Source organism: Aquarana catesbeiana, linkage group LG04, assembly GCF_042186555.1.
Source record: "Aquarana catesbeiana isolate 2022-GZ linkage group LG04, ASM4218655v1, whole genome shotgun sequence".
NCBI lineage: Eukaryota > Metazoa > Chordata > Amphibia > Anura > Ranidae > Aquarana > Aquarana catesbeiana.
In genome coordinates, this window is record NC_133327.1 from 129,602,979 (window position 1) to 129,618,692 (window position 15,714).

Genomic DNA, 15,714 nt, shown 5'->3' on the forward strand with positions numbered 1-15,714 from the left:
TCCTAGACACTGAAGCTCAAAAAATGCTACTAGCCTAAAGTAGTGTGCATGGACAAATAGGATAACACTATTAGCTTCTAGGAGAAGAAAAAAAACATTCTAATAGCTTCTAGGAGCTTAAAAAAAACACTAGTGTGCATGGAGCCTAATGTCCATCTGCTTATGTCATGTTTAGTCTCAGCCACAGTGAACTAAATTGTTGAATATTTGATTTGGGATGTAAATAATAATAATTCACTGACCATTAAAATTAAAAAAGTACTTAAGGCAAAAATAAAAATGACAGATGATGCAGTCTGTAACTAGCATTAGCAAAGCAGTCTATTTTCATAGCGCAGCACCCCCCCCCCAACTTATTTTTTTTTTACCTGCAGTTATTATTTTTCAGACCAAGCTGGGCATCAATATTGGAAGTTAGGGGTTTGAAACAAACCATTTAACGCTGATAGGGTGGAGATCATGCTGTCACTGCTCCTCCTCTTCACCTTATTGAACCAGAGAATGCTTTGTATTCATTGAGAAAAATGCAAGACATTTTCTGGATGTTGGCCTTGCCAAGCAAGCTACTCTCTGTGGTCATTACACAGGACTAACGCTCGGTGCGGCACCCAGGAGATCAGGACCATCACTGTAGTACCTTGGGCTACTACAGGTATTAACAGCATCCAGAGACAGATTAGATATCACATATACAGTATGTTACAGTTACATGAACCAAGCTGGCCCAGTGTAAGTATGCAACAAAAATGTAACCGCTGGAGTTTAGCTTTAAGTTCCCACAGAGGCATATGGCAGATACTGGCAGCGATAGTCCAGATATCGTTTCTCATTCAAAGTGTATTGTTGAATAACCCTTAGGCCCTTTGAGTGGGCTTCAATGCCCAGGAGGGCATTCGCTTTCACAGCAGTCACATAATCGGGAGCCCGTTTTGCTGACTCCCAATCAGAAGCCTTGACTGAGAGCAGTCAGTGACAGCTTGGTCAGTGTGCTGGGAGTGCCATGCAACATCTTGCTGCAGTCTTGTATGTATTGTGGCTGGATGTTAAAGCTTGCTTTTCTTGCTGCTGTATATATGTGTTTATACAGTTAGCAAGAGGATAAATAGAAGGAAAAAACATTCAATGAGGGCGGGCCAATCTTGCAGGTCCATCAACATGCTGCTTGAATAACCAGAAAATTGATTAAAGCAAACCTAAGCACTAAGGGTCTATTTATAAATGTTTCCCACAAGATTCATATAACCCAGGATTTATACATTTTTCCAGTTGATTCGAATCGGAATAAATGCATGAATCTTGTATGAATACATACTCTAAAAGTTAAGGCAAAGTCTTGTGGGGACCTGCAACTTCGTCAAAATGCAGTATGTTGTGCAAAAGAAAATCTTACATTGCCGAAATAAATAAAAAAGAAAAATTGGATCTCCAACTTTTTTTCTGGTCACAGGTTGGTCAGGGCTTCCTAATACCAATTAGGACAGAAGGCTATCTGAAGTTGCCCAATTCCTTTTTTCAGTTTGAGTACATCGTATGAAACTGAGATGAAAAGTGACAAAACAGAATTTGTAAACAGTAGATATTAAAGCAGGGTAAGAGATAAGTATCTTAACTAAGCTTTTTATCAAACATTTATTAACTTGCATTATTTGCTCACAGTGCTCCAAACTGGTGAAAGAAATTCGTTTGGCCAAAAAAAGCAAAGGAGAAACCGATCATGAAAAAGATATTGCTGTACGCGATCTGCGAGAATTCAACAGATCTGTCAACAAGATGCTGGCTCAAGCAATGGAGCAAAATCCTGAGCTGGCAGTGCCACTGCAGATGTACTTTCAACAGGTTTGTAAATTTTGTAAAACTGACCTAGTGGGGTTACACCTCTACCATCTAAAGCAATTGGCATTTACTTTCTTCACTTGCAGATCTGCCATAAGGCAGAAGGTTCTAATCTGAGTGCACACAATTTCTCTAGTGAGAGCAGCAGAATGCATTCTTAGAAGTGGGACTATGTGGTCATAGGGTGATCTAGCTGGCCAGAGGCATATCGGTTGATTCCCTAAATATGTGTGATGGATAACTTGCTCAAAGTTTACCGGAAAAAGTTTACCAGTGCTTATGCTAGAAAGCAATAGCAAGGTCCCCCAACCATACAGTATATAGAAAATCAAAATTCATTTAAATGCATATAAATCAAATTCCATATGGTGCTGCTCTTTTAAATGTAGAAAACCTCTATTAAGAAAAAACATATATGTTACAAAAAACAAGTGAAACCAATTTTTATTGTTAAACTAAACCTCAACAACAAACACATCAGTGTAACATATTACAAACACAAAATACAAATTGCAAGAAAGTCCAGTTGAAGAAAAGAAAAGTCAGTAGGCTGGATTCACAGCTAAGCTAATTTTCAGGATATTTCAGGTGTTATTATTTTATTGTTTTTGTGCACATAAGCAAACGTATTTCAGGCATTTAATCGTGTATTTAAGCTTTAGGCCTGGTGGATTTCATGCAAAATTTCTGGGCCTGAATGCAGGCATTTAAGTTGCTGAGATCCAAAATAGGGTGGCTTCCCTCTTTAGGTTTAGGAACTGTAAAATGAAAAATTGTATACTTGCCGGACCTTAATTTTCCTTTCCTAACGTTAAAGCATGACAGCATATATGTGTGGGTAGGCTCCACCCCCATGCCCAATTCCAGGACCGTTTAATATTATAAAAGGAGTCGCCTCCCACCAGGCAGCCTTCTCATTACTTATCAATGCGTAGCCCTTAGGGAGGGACCTATATGCCGTCATGCTTTAGCATCAGGAAAGGAAAATTATCGTCAAATATACAATTTTCCATTTTTCTGACACAAGCATGACAGCATATACGTGTGGGATGTAGCACGCACCAAAAACAAACAAGGGTGGGTAATGCTGAAGTGTTTAAAATTGAGGATTAGGTCTATCCAACACCGAACGACCAAAGTGTATTGTAGCGAAGGCCACTGGGTCCACTTTAAAATGGGCCCAAATTGTGTTGAATGTAAACCAGGTAGCAGTTTACATATCAATACTGGAGATGCTCACGAGTTCTGTCCAGGGATGCACAATCCGTCTGGTAAAGCTGTCTCTGCACTCAGTTGATGGATTTGGCCTATCCATCTAAAAACTCTTTGAACTACCCTGACCAGCAACAGTGCAATTGTCTTAATGGACAGTGAGTGTTCACCTCTGATGCCGCGAGGCCTAAAGAGCCCATCATTTGACCTTTGAAGAAGGGCCACTTCCATGTATTTCTTCAACATAGAGTCCAATTCCAATGCTTGTGATATTTAGATATTTTAGTTAGGACATCATCCTTCCAGCAGGTCCGAACATAGATGCAAAGATGCAGACCTTTGTATAGCGCTAGTCTGCCTGATAATGGTAGCAACAAGGTAGTTTATAGCTTGACACTTGGATATCCAAGCTCCTTCTTCTAGACATATTAGCCGTATGAAATACTGCTGCAGTGTTACTGCCCATATTTCAAGAAGTCCTATCCAGAAGAATGGAGAGTAAGGCAGCAGGTCCCTCACTATTTGGAAGACCGAAGGGGAAATAATAATCTGCACAGTTTTTTCGGAACTGGTTTAATCGGGATATGTGACAGTAACTGGATCCCATAGAGCGAGGACCCGACTTAGCATCATCTACTATTTAATTCCATATCTAGGCTTGCTTGCATACAATTCAATCCTTTAAATTCTGCAAGGTTTCCTACAATCTAGTACACCTGAAGTTTTGAGTGGGTGCCCTGGCTTCAACGGGGTTTCCAGTCACTAAAGGTGAGCCTTCACTTTTTGGTCTCCAGCATCTTGATATAACTTGTCTGAACTTAGATCATGCAGTTTACCACGCTGTGTAAGGTATTGGATCTCAGAAAGGAGAATAGGAGGATCAGAGACTGTACTTGATGATATCATGGCCTGCAAGCCACTGGGCAATCATTTTCCTCATGACCATTGGACGACTGCGAATCCTGATAAGGAGCCTGGAGACCACTGGGTTTGCTGGATATGCATATTGGCTAATCTGACCCAGCTGGATGTCAGTTCCACTGCTTCCACCTCTGGGAAGCCATCGGGTTACTGTCAGGTTGATATCCTGATAGCCTTATTTCTTGTAGATTCCTTGAACTGCTTGTTGGTTTGGAGGCCATCCTTTGACATCCAATGGCTTTGTATCTTATGGTGTCTGACAGGAAGTTCTAGGAAACCAGATCGCAAAGGGATGGCAAATCTGAATGGGAGATGCCTCTGACAGAAGTTGACTAGTCTTGCGCTCATTCTTGACAACAAAGATAGGACATTACAGTTTTGCTGAGGCTCCCTTTGTTGCGTTTTTAGAATGACCAGCCTGAGAACCATTGCAACTCTGATTTTGGACACTTTGTCCTCCATTGGCATGAATACCCAATAAGGTAAACAGATTGCGACGAATACCCATGAATACCCAATAAAGTAAACAGATTGCGACGATTGGTATGCCAGGTAGCTGATAAAAGCTGAAAAGATTAACTGGCTTAGCCACCACCAAGGGGACTCGTCCCCTATGTGGAGTTACTGTTCCTAGTACAGGAAGCAAGTCTTCTATTACTGTAGACACTTGTTAACCTACAATCTTACCTGATCGCTTGAGTAATGGATTCCAGTGATTCCATATGAAGTTCTTGGATCTTAGTCCTTTCTGCCTCATGCCCCAGTCTGCTTTTCGACTAAGAACCGTGCAGAACATAATCCTTGTCATCTTCTTTGGACAGATGGCTCACCGTTGAGCAAAATGTGGTAACACTTGTTTCAAGCGTTAATTGCTCTAAGGAGTCGTGGAGGGAATGAAATGAGTTGGAGGAAAGGAACAAGAATTCCAATTACTTCCTTAATGCACAGGACCCATGGATCCTGAACCCAATGCCCAAATTTTCATATAATTCTGCTGGCCGACACCTACTGGACAATTTGGGTGGAGAAAACTTTATTGCTCCTAGAAAGTAGTAGACTCGGCTTTAGGCCAACAGATAGAGGATTACGGATTCTTTCAGCCTCTTCTATAGTTTTTTTTCCAAGGTTTAACCTGTTACTCAATCTTCATTACTTTGTCTTTTGGCTATCCTCTGGTCATTGGAGGCCATCATAAGGGGGTTAATCCCTCTTCTAGATATCACCGAATCCAACTTGAAAACAGTCACCAATCCTACTTTAAAAGAGGTATGTGTCGCCTGTGGGATGGACCATAAGGGTTAACTGACCACAACGGGCTTGTAGAGAAACAGCATACAGCTCAACAGCAGGCCACAAAACCCTAAATAGTACTATAAACTTCTTAATTTCCAAATCCATTCACTGTTCCAGGGCCTCTGCAAAGGATATTGCTTCTACTGCTGGCAGAATGGCACCCCTAGCTAATCTGATGAAGACTAGTTGGCCAGCTGCTTTTGAGGCAGAGGTACCCTTTAAAATCAGTTGATTGATTAGCTTAGTACCTGAGCATTAGCGAATAGTGATCTGCACAGAGTTTGAACACGGTCAAAACCTCCACTTTCTCGCTTCTGATATGCAAACTTGCCATAGCCACTTTCCAGCAGCAAGCTACTATCAGCTAAGGCTGACACATCTGGCCAGTCTGATAATAATCCTTGGCCAACTGCTTCTGAGGTAGAGGTTGCCTTTAAAAGCAGCTGCTTGATTAGGCTTAGTATGGAACCATAAGCAACCATAGCACTTTGCAGCCTCTGCCTCACCTTTTGCTGCTGCCTCTGGCATGCAATTTGGCATCACATTTTGGCAGGTAAGCCAGCTACCACAAGCCCAGGACAATTATTGTAGTGGGATTTCCTTATTCTGTCTCTCCTGGAAGTTAAATGCAGAGTGGTTCCTTCAGGGCTAAAGAGGGCCTGTCCCTGTTGAAGGAACAGTTTGCCTCTTCTGGAGAAGTGACGCTGGTGTTGAGGCCTGGAGAGATTTACAATTCATTATGCCCACAATGTGCACATTTTTAGGTTAAAAAAATGTACTTACCTGCCCTCACCTTAGTGAACATGGATGGTTTCTAGGAAGGCTGATTGCTACTGGCTCACAAATGAGCTGAAAGCCTGGAAACATAATACCTGTGAGTATTTGCTAAAAACGTCAGCAGTTATCCACTACAAGCAGCAAACCATGCATCTAACTGCAGTCCACTACAAGTAATAAATCACACATTCCTCTGCAGTCCGTTGCAGGGTTAGGACTCCATTTACAACTGTGAAAGGTGCTGTTCGCAACCAGCCACCGAGACCCAAGAGCCCGCCACCAGCTACCGCAGCCGGTCACAGTGCCCAAGGTGTCCCAATGATCAACAGCAAATGGGCCCCCGCGCAAGTGCGGGTGAGGTCTGAGGCACGTCAGGCAGAAGCAATTAGATTGATAACTAACAGGTAAAGGACTTAAGGAAATGCAACTAAGCAGATCACGGAACTTCACTCAGGCCATAGACTAACATGTAAATGCATAGCAGTCATTAATACTGTAGAGTCAATATAAATTGCAGGCAAAGCAGTAAGGGGTTAATAGACATCGGACAATTGGCACTAGCTGGTTAACCTACCTTAGACAAATGTACTACAAAGGTTAATACACAGTAAGACAAGCCTGCAGAGCCAGGCCTTGCTGAGTTAATAGGAAAGGCTTCAGCTCAGCACACCTGCTATCAGCCTAAGCATTAGCATTACTGCAGACACAAACTACAACCTGTGAGGCATTAATAAAACAGACAAACTATGGACAAGCCAGCAAGAGTCACATGTGCGATACCTGCTTTCAGTGGTGCAAGTTAAAGAGGAACTTCACTCTGCTCACATGATTTGTAATAAAAACATCTTTGTCATTCTGAAGCTTCCCTCCAACCACTTTGCATGTTATTTTATATAAACTGTGATACTGTACTTGTCAAATATGCTGCAGAAATCTCCCTCCACTGAGTCTGGCTGCAACCATTTTAACTGTCGGCAGCTGAAGCTGCTGCCTGTTCACTTCCTGGCTTTACACAGACACACAGGGGCATACTCTCCAGCTCTGCAGCTTATTGGCCCTCTTATGACTCATCCCCCCTCCCTTCCTGGTAAACTCTCACCAGAGTCAGAGAGAGGGATGTGCATGGATGTCATAAACATAGGCTTTTTTCCAGACAAGAAACAGGAAGTGGGCTGTATAAGGTATTTACTGGCAGAAAAAATGTTTTACTAGCCAAAGTTAAAACAAGTGCAAAAGATTTAATAAATGGAAAGATGAGAAAATGACCGAAGTTCCACTTTAACAGCATATACCTGCAGAGAACTTCTAAACCCACATAACTGAACATTATAGACTTGTGCACCATGTGGTGCCTTACCACCCGCACGTCTCTTTGCCAACAGGATGTCCAATGAATGTTCATCCACGGAGTCATGATGCAGGAGCAATCACTAGAGACCAGCTGCCTGCACCCCCAATGCCTGGAATATGCGGGGGGGGGGGCCTCCCCCAACTAGGAGCTTTAAAACCTGTACAGAAGGGAGCATCAACACAGGAGTGGCCTAAATCTGTGCAGCTTGGCCAAATTAATCTCCGGCAAGGTGAAGAGGGGGAAAAAAAAATCTTGCTTGAAACAGTGACACAACCGGCTGAGCATTGAGGGGGAAAAAAAGAAAAGGAGAATGCTGCCTGGTGGGACTCCTTTTATAATCTAAACAGTCCTGAAATTGGGCATGGGGGCGGAGCCTATCCACATGTATATGCTGTCATGCTTGTGTCAGGAAACAGGTTGAAGTAGAACCCCTAAAAGCGGGACTAAACCCTCTTACACTTTACAGCCAAGAAAGCGGCTATCTTAGCCTTTGTTTGATCTGCAATTGCCATGGTGCTGCACATGTGGTCAGCTATGATACCAGCCATTTGATGGCTTGAAAATTCCTTTGAGAGCAAAAGCAAATGTGATGGAACCATTTTGGAAAAGTTACATCGATTTCCGATTCAAATGGTTCTGCAACGGGAATTGGAGAAATGGAACCCTGTTCCCAAAGAACTGCTAGAACTTTATGGAGACCTGCTAATCTATGCAAAGTCACAAGCAGATTGCAAGTGATGAATTAGGGATGGGGCTGTGAGTGACACTCTGGTTTATAGCCCCTGGAAACCACCTCCTACACCTAAGAATCAGAGATGCAATCTGTCAAGGTGTCTGAAAAAGCTAACAGATAACTCCCACTTTGGATAAAGGGGCCCACACTCCTGCAAAAAAAGACTTGTTTAAGGGTTTTGGAAAACTTGGAGATCCAAGGTGCATGGGTAGACTGGGTGTTAAACTTGGGTCTGGGCTTGGAGTGTGAGGCTGTGAAGTAACAAAGGACTTTTTTGAGCTTCTGTGAGGAATTGGCCATCAAAGGCTTAGCCTTGGGTTATATGAAGATGATTGCTCTTGCTTCCTGTGGGATCCTAAATGATGGCATCCAGGGCAGATCCAAAGAGGTTTTTGAAAGCACCTGACATGAGACCCAAGGTCTGAAAGTCCCTTTTAGGCTAGCCCAGCAGTGTCCTGTCCAGCGGGGTCCAAGTACAGCACTCCAAAGCTAGGATGAGGAAAGGCCAATGGGATAGCTGCCATATAGAGATCAGCTTAAGCAGTGATATAGCAGTCTTAAAAAAAAAAAAATCTAAAATGAAAGCTAGTAAGTACAGTAGGAAAGAAAGAAAACTGAGGTTTGCTGGTAGTAAAAGGGGTTATTCTAGACTGACCTATAATTTGTTTGCCATTGTCCAATTCTCCTGTAGGTGGCAATATAACTAGACAGTATATGACTTCTTGCATTCCTCCCATGGATTCGGGAAAAAAAAAAAAAAATTTCAGAAAGATCAGCAAAGGTAGCTGACGTGTTTGTTTTCATGATAGGTTTTATTCAGTGCACACCTCTCTCAGCCAAGCACTGCTGAATCATTTAAGCCAGCCATACATGGATCAAATCTTGGTCGGTTCAGAAGGGACTCGATTCAAACTACGTATAGGCAGGCTGGTTGTGCTGCTATAGTCGATCAATGCCTCAAAAATCAGCCTGTCTGATCACTGCCTGCGGTTATAGCGGCTACCAGTAATCATGTTTTGCTGGCCAGGAAGGTCCCCCCCCCCCATCCCCTGGCAGAATATAATAGCACTGAGTGGTTGCAGGAAAGAGAATCAAATCATTTAGTATTTTCTGTGTGCTTTTGGTAATAACAAATATTAGCCACCAAAGGAAATATGGGTATTAAAACCAAGTCAGAGGAAACCAATCCCGATGACCAGGGCTGGACTGGGACAAAAATTTGGCCCTGGACTTCTTCCAGACTGGCCCACTTTAATTTTGCAGACATGCACAAAAACAGTATATAAACTATATGCAATTGCTCGAGGTGATTGCCCTGCAAAGCGGCCAGTGGGTCCTGCTGGGAGCCAGCCACTGACCTGTGGGCCCTGCAAGGAGCTGGCCACAGGCCATGGCCATCTTCCAGCAGGACCCACATTGTTGAGGCCTTTTTTGAGGTACTGGGTGGGCACTGGGGCAGGGTAAATGGAGGGGTGGATAGATGGGATTTGGGGTCAGCTGGCCCTGGGGGTGTCAGGGTCTTTCACCTCAGCAATGCCTTCACCCCCCCTGGGAGCTTGAGCGTGTGGACTACAACTCCCAGAATTCAACAGGGTGCAACAGCTAGCTGGCGGCCATGCCCCCCAGTGAACTGACACTGACAGCTCCAGCACAGCTGGCTCTGGCCACTCACATATAGCCTCCTGATCCATGTTCCTGAGGACAGGCCAGTGCAAGAATTTTTGTGTACTTAGGCAACGGTGCATTTTACCACCCCCCCACCCCAAGGTAACTGGATACGTCCCTGACTGCCACTGTCGTCCTATGCATACAGAAAGAGCCCCCCTTTACCATGAGAGACCCCACTTACTGAAAGAACCCCCATTTACCATCAGGTCCCCCACACTCACAGAAAGTACCCCCTTTACCATCAGATCCCCCACTCACAGAAATTACCCCCCTTTACCATCAGATCCCCCACTCACAAAAAATTCCCCCCTTTACCATCAGATCCCCCACTCACAGAAAGAACCCCCCTTTAGCATCAGATCCCCCACTCACAGAAAGAACCCCCCTTTACCATCAGATCCCCCACTCACAGAAAGAACCCCCCTTTACCATCAGATCCCCCACTCACAGAAAGAACCCCCCTTTACCATCAGATCCCCCACTCTCAGAATGAACCCCCCTTTACCATCAGATCCCCCACTCACAGAAAGAACCCCCCTTTACCATCAGATCCCCCACTCACAGAAAGAACCCCCTTTACCATCAGATCCCCCACTCACAGAAAGAGTTCCCCAGCAGTGCTGGAACTATACATGGTGGAGAGACTGTGGGGGAAGAAAGTGTAGCTGCAGCAGCGGAGCACACAGATCACATTATACCTGTCAGATGAGAACCAGGAAATGGAGGTTGGCGTGGCGGCTCCCTGTGCACGGTATCCCGATCCCACACATGTCCTCCAGGCTCCACTAGTTTCGGCTTCAGCTCAGAGGAGGTGGGTGGAGCTAAGCACTAGGCGCGCATGGAGAAGGAGGAAGTTAAATCCTCCTCCGCTCTGTATTCTGGGACATCGCTCTGGTGACGTCACTGGTTGCTACACGCCAGGCGGCAGGCGGCTAGCAACCATTCCGGGCAGTGAGTCAGCAGCTGTGGAACTACAACTTAAAGCGGGTCTCGGGTCAGAACAAGTGACAGACGGTAAAACGGCGATGGTGGCCTTTTTAGGGGGCATCAGATCGGCACAGGGGGCAATCCAGGGACACTGTATTGTCCCAGAATAAAAGGATCCTGTCACTGAAACCGGCCCACTGAGCCATCGGCCCACCGGGAAAGTCCCGGTAGTCCTGATGGCCAGTACATGCCTGCCGATGACGGTCTGATTAGCAATTTAATTACCACACTCTTTGCTGCTAATACGACAAAACAGCAACAGGGACTGCATGTGGAAAGACAAATCATAGCTGACAGGAATGAAGCCTTCAGAACCAGCAGTAGTGAGCTGTAATACACTGGTCAGTTGCTGAACTGAGTCCTGTGCGGTTTAGGGCCCATTCAAGCCTACATAATCTGTTAATGCACATTATTAATATGGTGCGTTAAGTAAGGCCATTAACTTGAATGGAATGCCAACACACCATAACAGACTTAAATTTGGACTTGCGGTATTTTTTCTGACTTCGTGCACCACAACACAAATAAAAGGTTTCTATGCGTTGGGATGACATTTAAAATTAATAGCACCCCAGTACATGTATTACAGTAAAACATGGGACAAAATGGGCTTCTAAAGGTAATTTGTCATGAGGAAGATGCAGAAAATCTCATTCCATTGCTGATGTCCTTCTGGCTGTTATGCTGACCTAAAAACAATATAGGTGCCTGTGTATCTCTCATATTTTTAGTACCTTACTGAGTTTGATCAACATGAAATATTTATTTCAGTTTGGCTTAGAAATTCCATCTTCCTCAACTCCTGGAAGCTCACGTTCAGGTTCTTCCCGAAGTTCCATTGCATCTGTCCGGTAAGGAACGCAAAGCTTTTTTTTTTTTTTTTTTTTTCATGAAGTAGGATGTGTTATGGTCTGAATAACAAAAACAAAATTCTAAATAGCTGTCATTATTTTAAGGTACTATACCACTGATGTTCAGCTCTTTATGTACTGCACAGCTTTGAGTGAGAATCAAATGTAGTCTATACAGGTGGCAAGGACCTTGGGCTCAACATTCTAGAATGTATGAATTTTAGTGTTCCTGTTTATGAAGTGTGCACAAATAGTAACTGGAAAGCTGAGACACAGAACATAAAGCAAATTTGCAGAGCAAAAATGTTATGAACATAATTATATATTTAGATGAAAAAAAAAACCACAACAGTCTGTAGCCATTTGCATATAATGCTCCTTCTCTAGTTAATTGCTGAAACCTGGTTTGTGCTATTAAAAAAAAAAAAAAAAAAAAATCCCAGGGAAGCTTTATCTGCCCATGATGAGAGCTGCAGTTAGAGAACTACAAGTAATAGACATACTCTTCCTACCATAAATGGCAAAAAAAAAAAAAATTGTATGCATTTAAGGTATTGGCAATAGAGTAATATAATAAATAGAACATCAAACTCACTGCAATCAATATATACGTTTTCACCTAAGATTCACACAACCTTCACACTTTTTTTTTTTTTTTTAGTTGAAACCAATTCGAAAAAAGCGTGAAGCTTGCATGGAAACATTTGTAAATGGACCCCATAATGGGCTGTATGTGCATGCACTAAGCTGCTTATTGGCCATCTCTTTCTTGCTGATGGCTTAATGTATGGTCCACCACTGGCTTTTCAAGGGTACATGGGCTAACTACCCTGTATAAAGATGATTTACTTGCCTATTTCTCAGCGTGCTCTGGTCTGATCACTTGTCTCCCAGCAGCCAGCTTCAAGCGAGTGAAGGGACAGCCAATAACATTCCCCATAGTAAGCCTATGGGTGATGTCACCACCCAGCCTTTCCCTCTGTTTGTGCTCTCAACAGAAGCTGGCCCTAGCACAGGATCGCTCTGAGAATAGGCAATTATATACATCTTCCTTTTACAGGGTAGTTATTGTAGGCGTTAAAAGGTGGGTGGAAGCAGTGTGAAGCACAGTAAGCTCTAGCTCACACTTATACTTTAAGTATCTGTAATTAAATTTTAACAACGAATAAAAATTCAGTTGCGTATATATTCAGCACATTGTCTAGTGTATGGCCCTAGTGCCTGGAGGTTTTACAGTGTGCTACTAATGTTGTGTACTGTCCAAGTAATCAGTGTGATCAAGTAACTTTATGCTATTCCAATGTTGGGTCTGCAATCATGTAAGTCATATATTTCTTTATTTATAGTTCAAGTTCTTCTAGAACATCAACCAGCTCAGGCCCCTCCTCACGTGTTAAAGTGGTTGAGCTTGGGATACCTATGGCGTCTCCTCCTTCAAGTGCATCATCTGCTCGCAGCTACAAGTCATCCAGCAGGGGGAGTACTCACAGAAGCCAAAAATAGTAATGGGACAATACAAAAATGTGGTGCAATTGTGTTGTTAAGTTTTGTAATGGTAGCAGAGATCAATAAAATATTCACCATCTTTTTTCAGTTTGCTTTTTGTTCTTTGCATTATGGAATATTAAAATAACAGTAATTAGTAATTTAACCGCTTGCCAACCACTCGCTGACGATTGACGGCGGCAGAATGGCACTCCGCAAATCGCCGTAGCTGTACGGTGGGCGCTTTGAGTATAGGGCACATGCGCCCGCCGCGTGACGTAGGAGCCCGTGGCTGGCAGCCGCGATGGCTGTCAGATACCCGCGATTGCTCCTGAGAAGGAGAGAACAGATCTGTCAATCTAAACAGACAGATCTCCGTTCTGTCAGGGGTGAGGAGAGGGAACAATCGGTCTCCTCCCCCAGGCAGTCCCATCCCCCCACAATTAGAATCACTCCCTAGGACACACATTTAAGCCCGTGATCGCCCCCTAGTGTTAACCCCTTCCTTGCCAGTGACATTTATACAGTAATCAATGGCTATTTATAGCTTTGTTCGCTGTATAGATGTCAAATGGTCCCAAAATAGTGTGAAAAGTGTCCGATCTGTCTGCCGCAATGTCGCAGTCCTAAAAAAAGAAAAAAACAGTTACTTACTGGTAACGTTCTTTCCTGGAGTCTTTCAGGACAGCCACCTGAGACCTTTGCTCCTCCCCTCTGCAGGAAACACCGCGCCAGCTCATTTTAAAATTCCTCCTCCCCTGCTGGTTCCTCAGTTGTTTTAGAGCACCTCCAGTCTGCTGGGGAGACACAAGAACACGTGATACACATAAACAAAATACCACAGTTCCTGTTTCAGGAAATTTCAAATCATTTACATTCGGCGGGTACTAGTGCTGTCCTGAAAGACTCCAGGAAAGAACGTTACCAGTAAGTAACTTAGTTTTTTCCCTTAATCGTCTTTCAGGACAGCCACCTGAGAGGATAAGTCAGGGCCAGATTAAGAGCAGCATGGGGCTGGTGCTAAGGATTTTGGTGGGCCTTTTTATGAAAATAAATAAAATGAAAACGCAAATAATTTTTGGTTGAATTAAATTAAAGAGAGAGAGGGGTGTGAGAGAGTGGTTGAGAGGGGGGGGGGGGGGGGTGATAGCGAGATAGGGGGCTGAAAGAGAGGGGATGAGAGGGAGGGGAAAAGAGAGAGAAAGGCGTTGAATGAGAGAGATGGGGACGAGAGAGAGGGGGTGAGAGTGAGAGGGGGGTGAGAAAAAGGGGAATAGAGAGAGGGTGAAAGAGAGAGAGGGTGGTAGGAAAGAGGGGGTTGAAGGGGGCAAGAGAGAGAATGGGGGATGAAGGGGGTGAGAGAAAGTACAGGGTGAAAGAGGGGATGAGAGAGAGAGAGAGAGAGAGGGGGTTAAAGAGGGAGAGAGAGGGGGGTGAGTCTGGGGGGCACAGCATAGTACATTACACGGGGGGGGAATAGCACAGTACATTACATGGTTGGCACTACACATTACATGGTGGATACATGGATACAGCACATTTAACGGTGGGCGAAGCACAGCACATTACATGGCGGGCACAGCACATTACACTGTTGGCACTGCCCAATACAGCACATTACAAGGTGGGCACAGCACATGACATGGTTGGTACTGCACAACACAGCACATTGCATGGTGGGCACAACATAGCACATGCACACGGTGGGCACAGGACCTTATATGGTGGGCACAGCACAAGACATGGCGGGCACAGCTGAGCACATTACATGGTGGGCACTGCACATTACAAGTGGGCACTGCACAGCACATTATATGGTGGGCACAGCATATTATATGGTGGGTACTGCACATGGCATGGTGAGCACTGCACAGCACATGACAAGGTGGGCACTGCATGACACCACATGATATGGTGGGCACTGCATGACACAGCACAGCACATTACATTGTGGACACCGCACATGACATGGTGAGCCCTGCATAGCGCATTCCATTGTGGGTACTGCACGGCACATGCCATGGTGGACAATGTACAGCACATTACATGCTGGGTACAGCACATTACATGGTAAGCACTGCATGGCGCAGTACATGACAGGGTGGGCACTGCACAGTAGTTTACATGGTGGGCACTGCACATGACATGGTTGGCACTGCATGGCACATTACATGGTGGGCACTGTACATTACTTGGTGGGATCACTACATGGTGGGCACTGTACATTACTTGGTGGGATCACTGCATGGCACAGCACATTACATGGTGGGCACTGCAATGTACAGCACATGACATGGTGGGCACTGCACATTACATAGTGAGCACTGCAATGCACAGCAAATTACATACTGGGCACAGCACATTACATGGGGGGCACTGCAATGCACAGCACATGACATAGTTGGCACAGCACATTACATGGGGGGCACTGCAATGCACAGCACATGACATAGTGGGCACAGCACATTACATGGGGGGGCACTGTAATGCACAGCACATGACATAGTGGGCACAGCACATTACATGGGGGGGCACTGCAATGCACAGCACATGACATAGTGGGCACAGCACATTACATGGGGGGGCACTGCAATGCACAGCAC

At 44.5% G+C, this 15,714-nt stretch overlaps 1 protein-coding gene across 1 annotated transcript in view; it reads left to right on the forward strand.

Annotated features, from left to right (window-relative positions):
* Positions 1-13,215, forward strand: part of LOC141139472 (coiled-coil domain-containing protein 39-like) — a 76,247-nt gene extending 63,032 nt beyond the window's left edge. Inside the window, exons 18-20 of the mRNA XM_073625623.1 lie at positions 1,657-1,836; positions 11,547-11,626; positions 12,973-13,215. Of these exons, the coding sequence (XP_073481724.1) occupies positions 1,657-1,836; positions 11,547-11,626; positions 12,973-13,129 (417 nt within the window). The 3' untranslated portion in view covers positions 13,130-13,215. The remainder of the gene's footprint in view (positions 1-1,656; positions 1,837-11,546; positions 11,627-12,972) is intronic.
* The last annotated feature ends 2,499 nt before the right edge of the window (positions 13,216-15,714 follow it).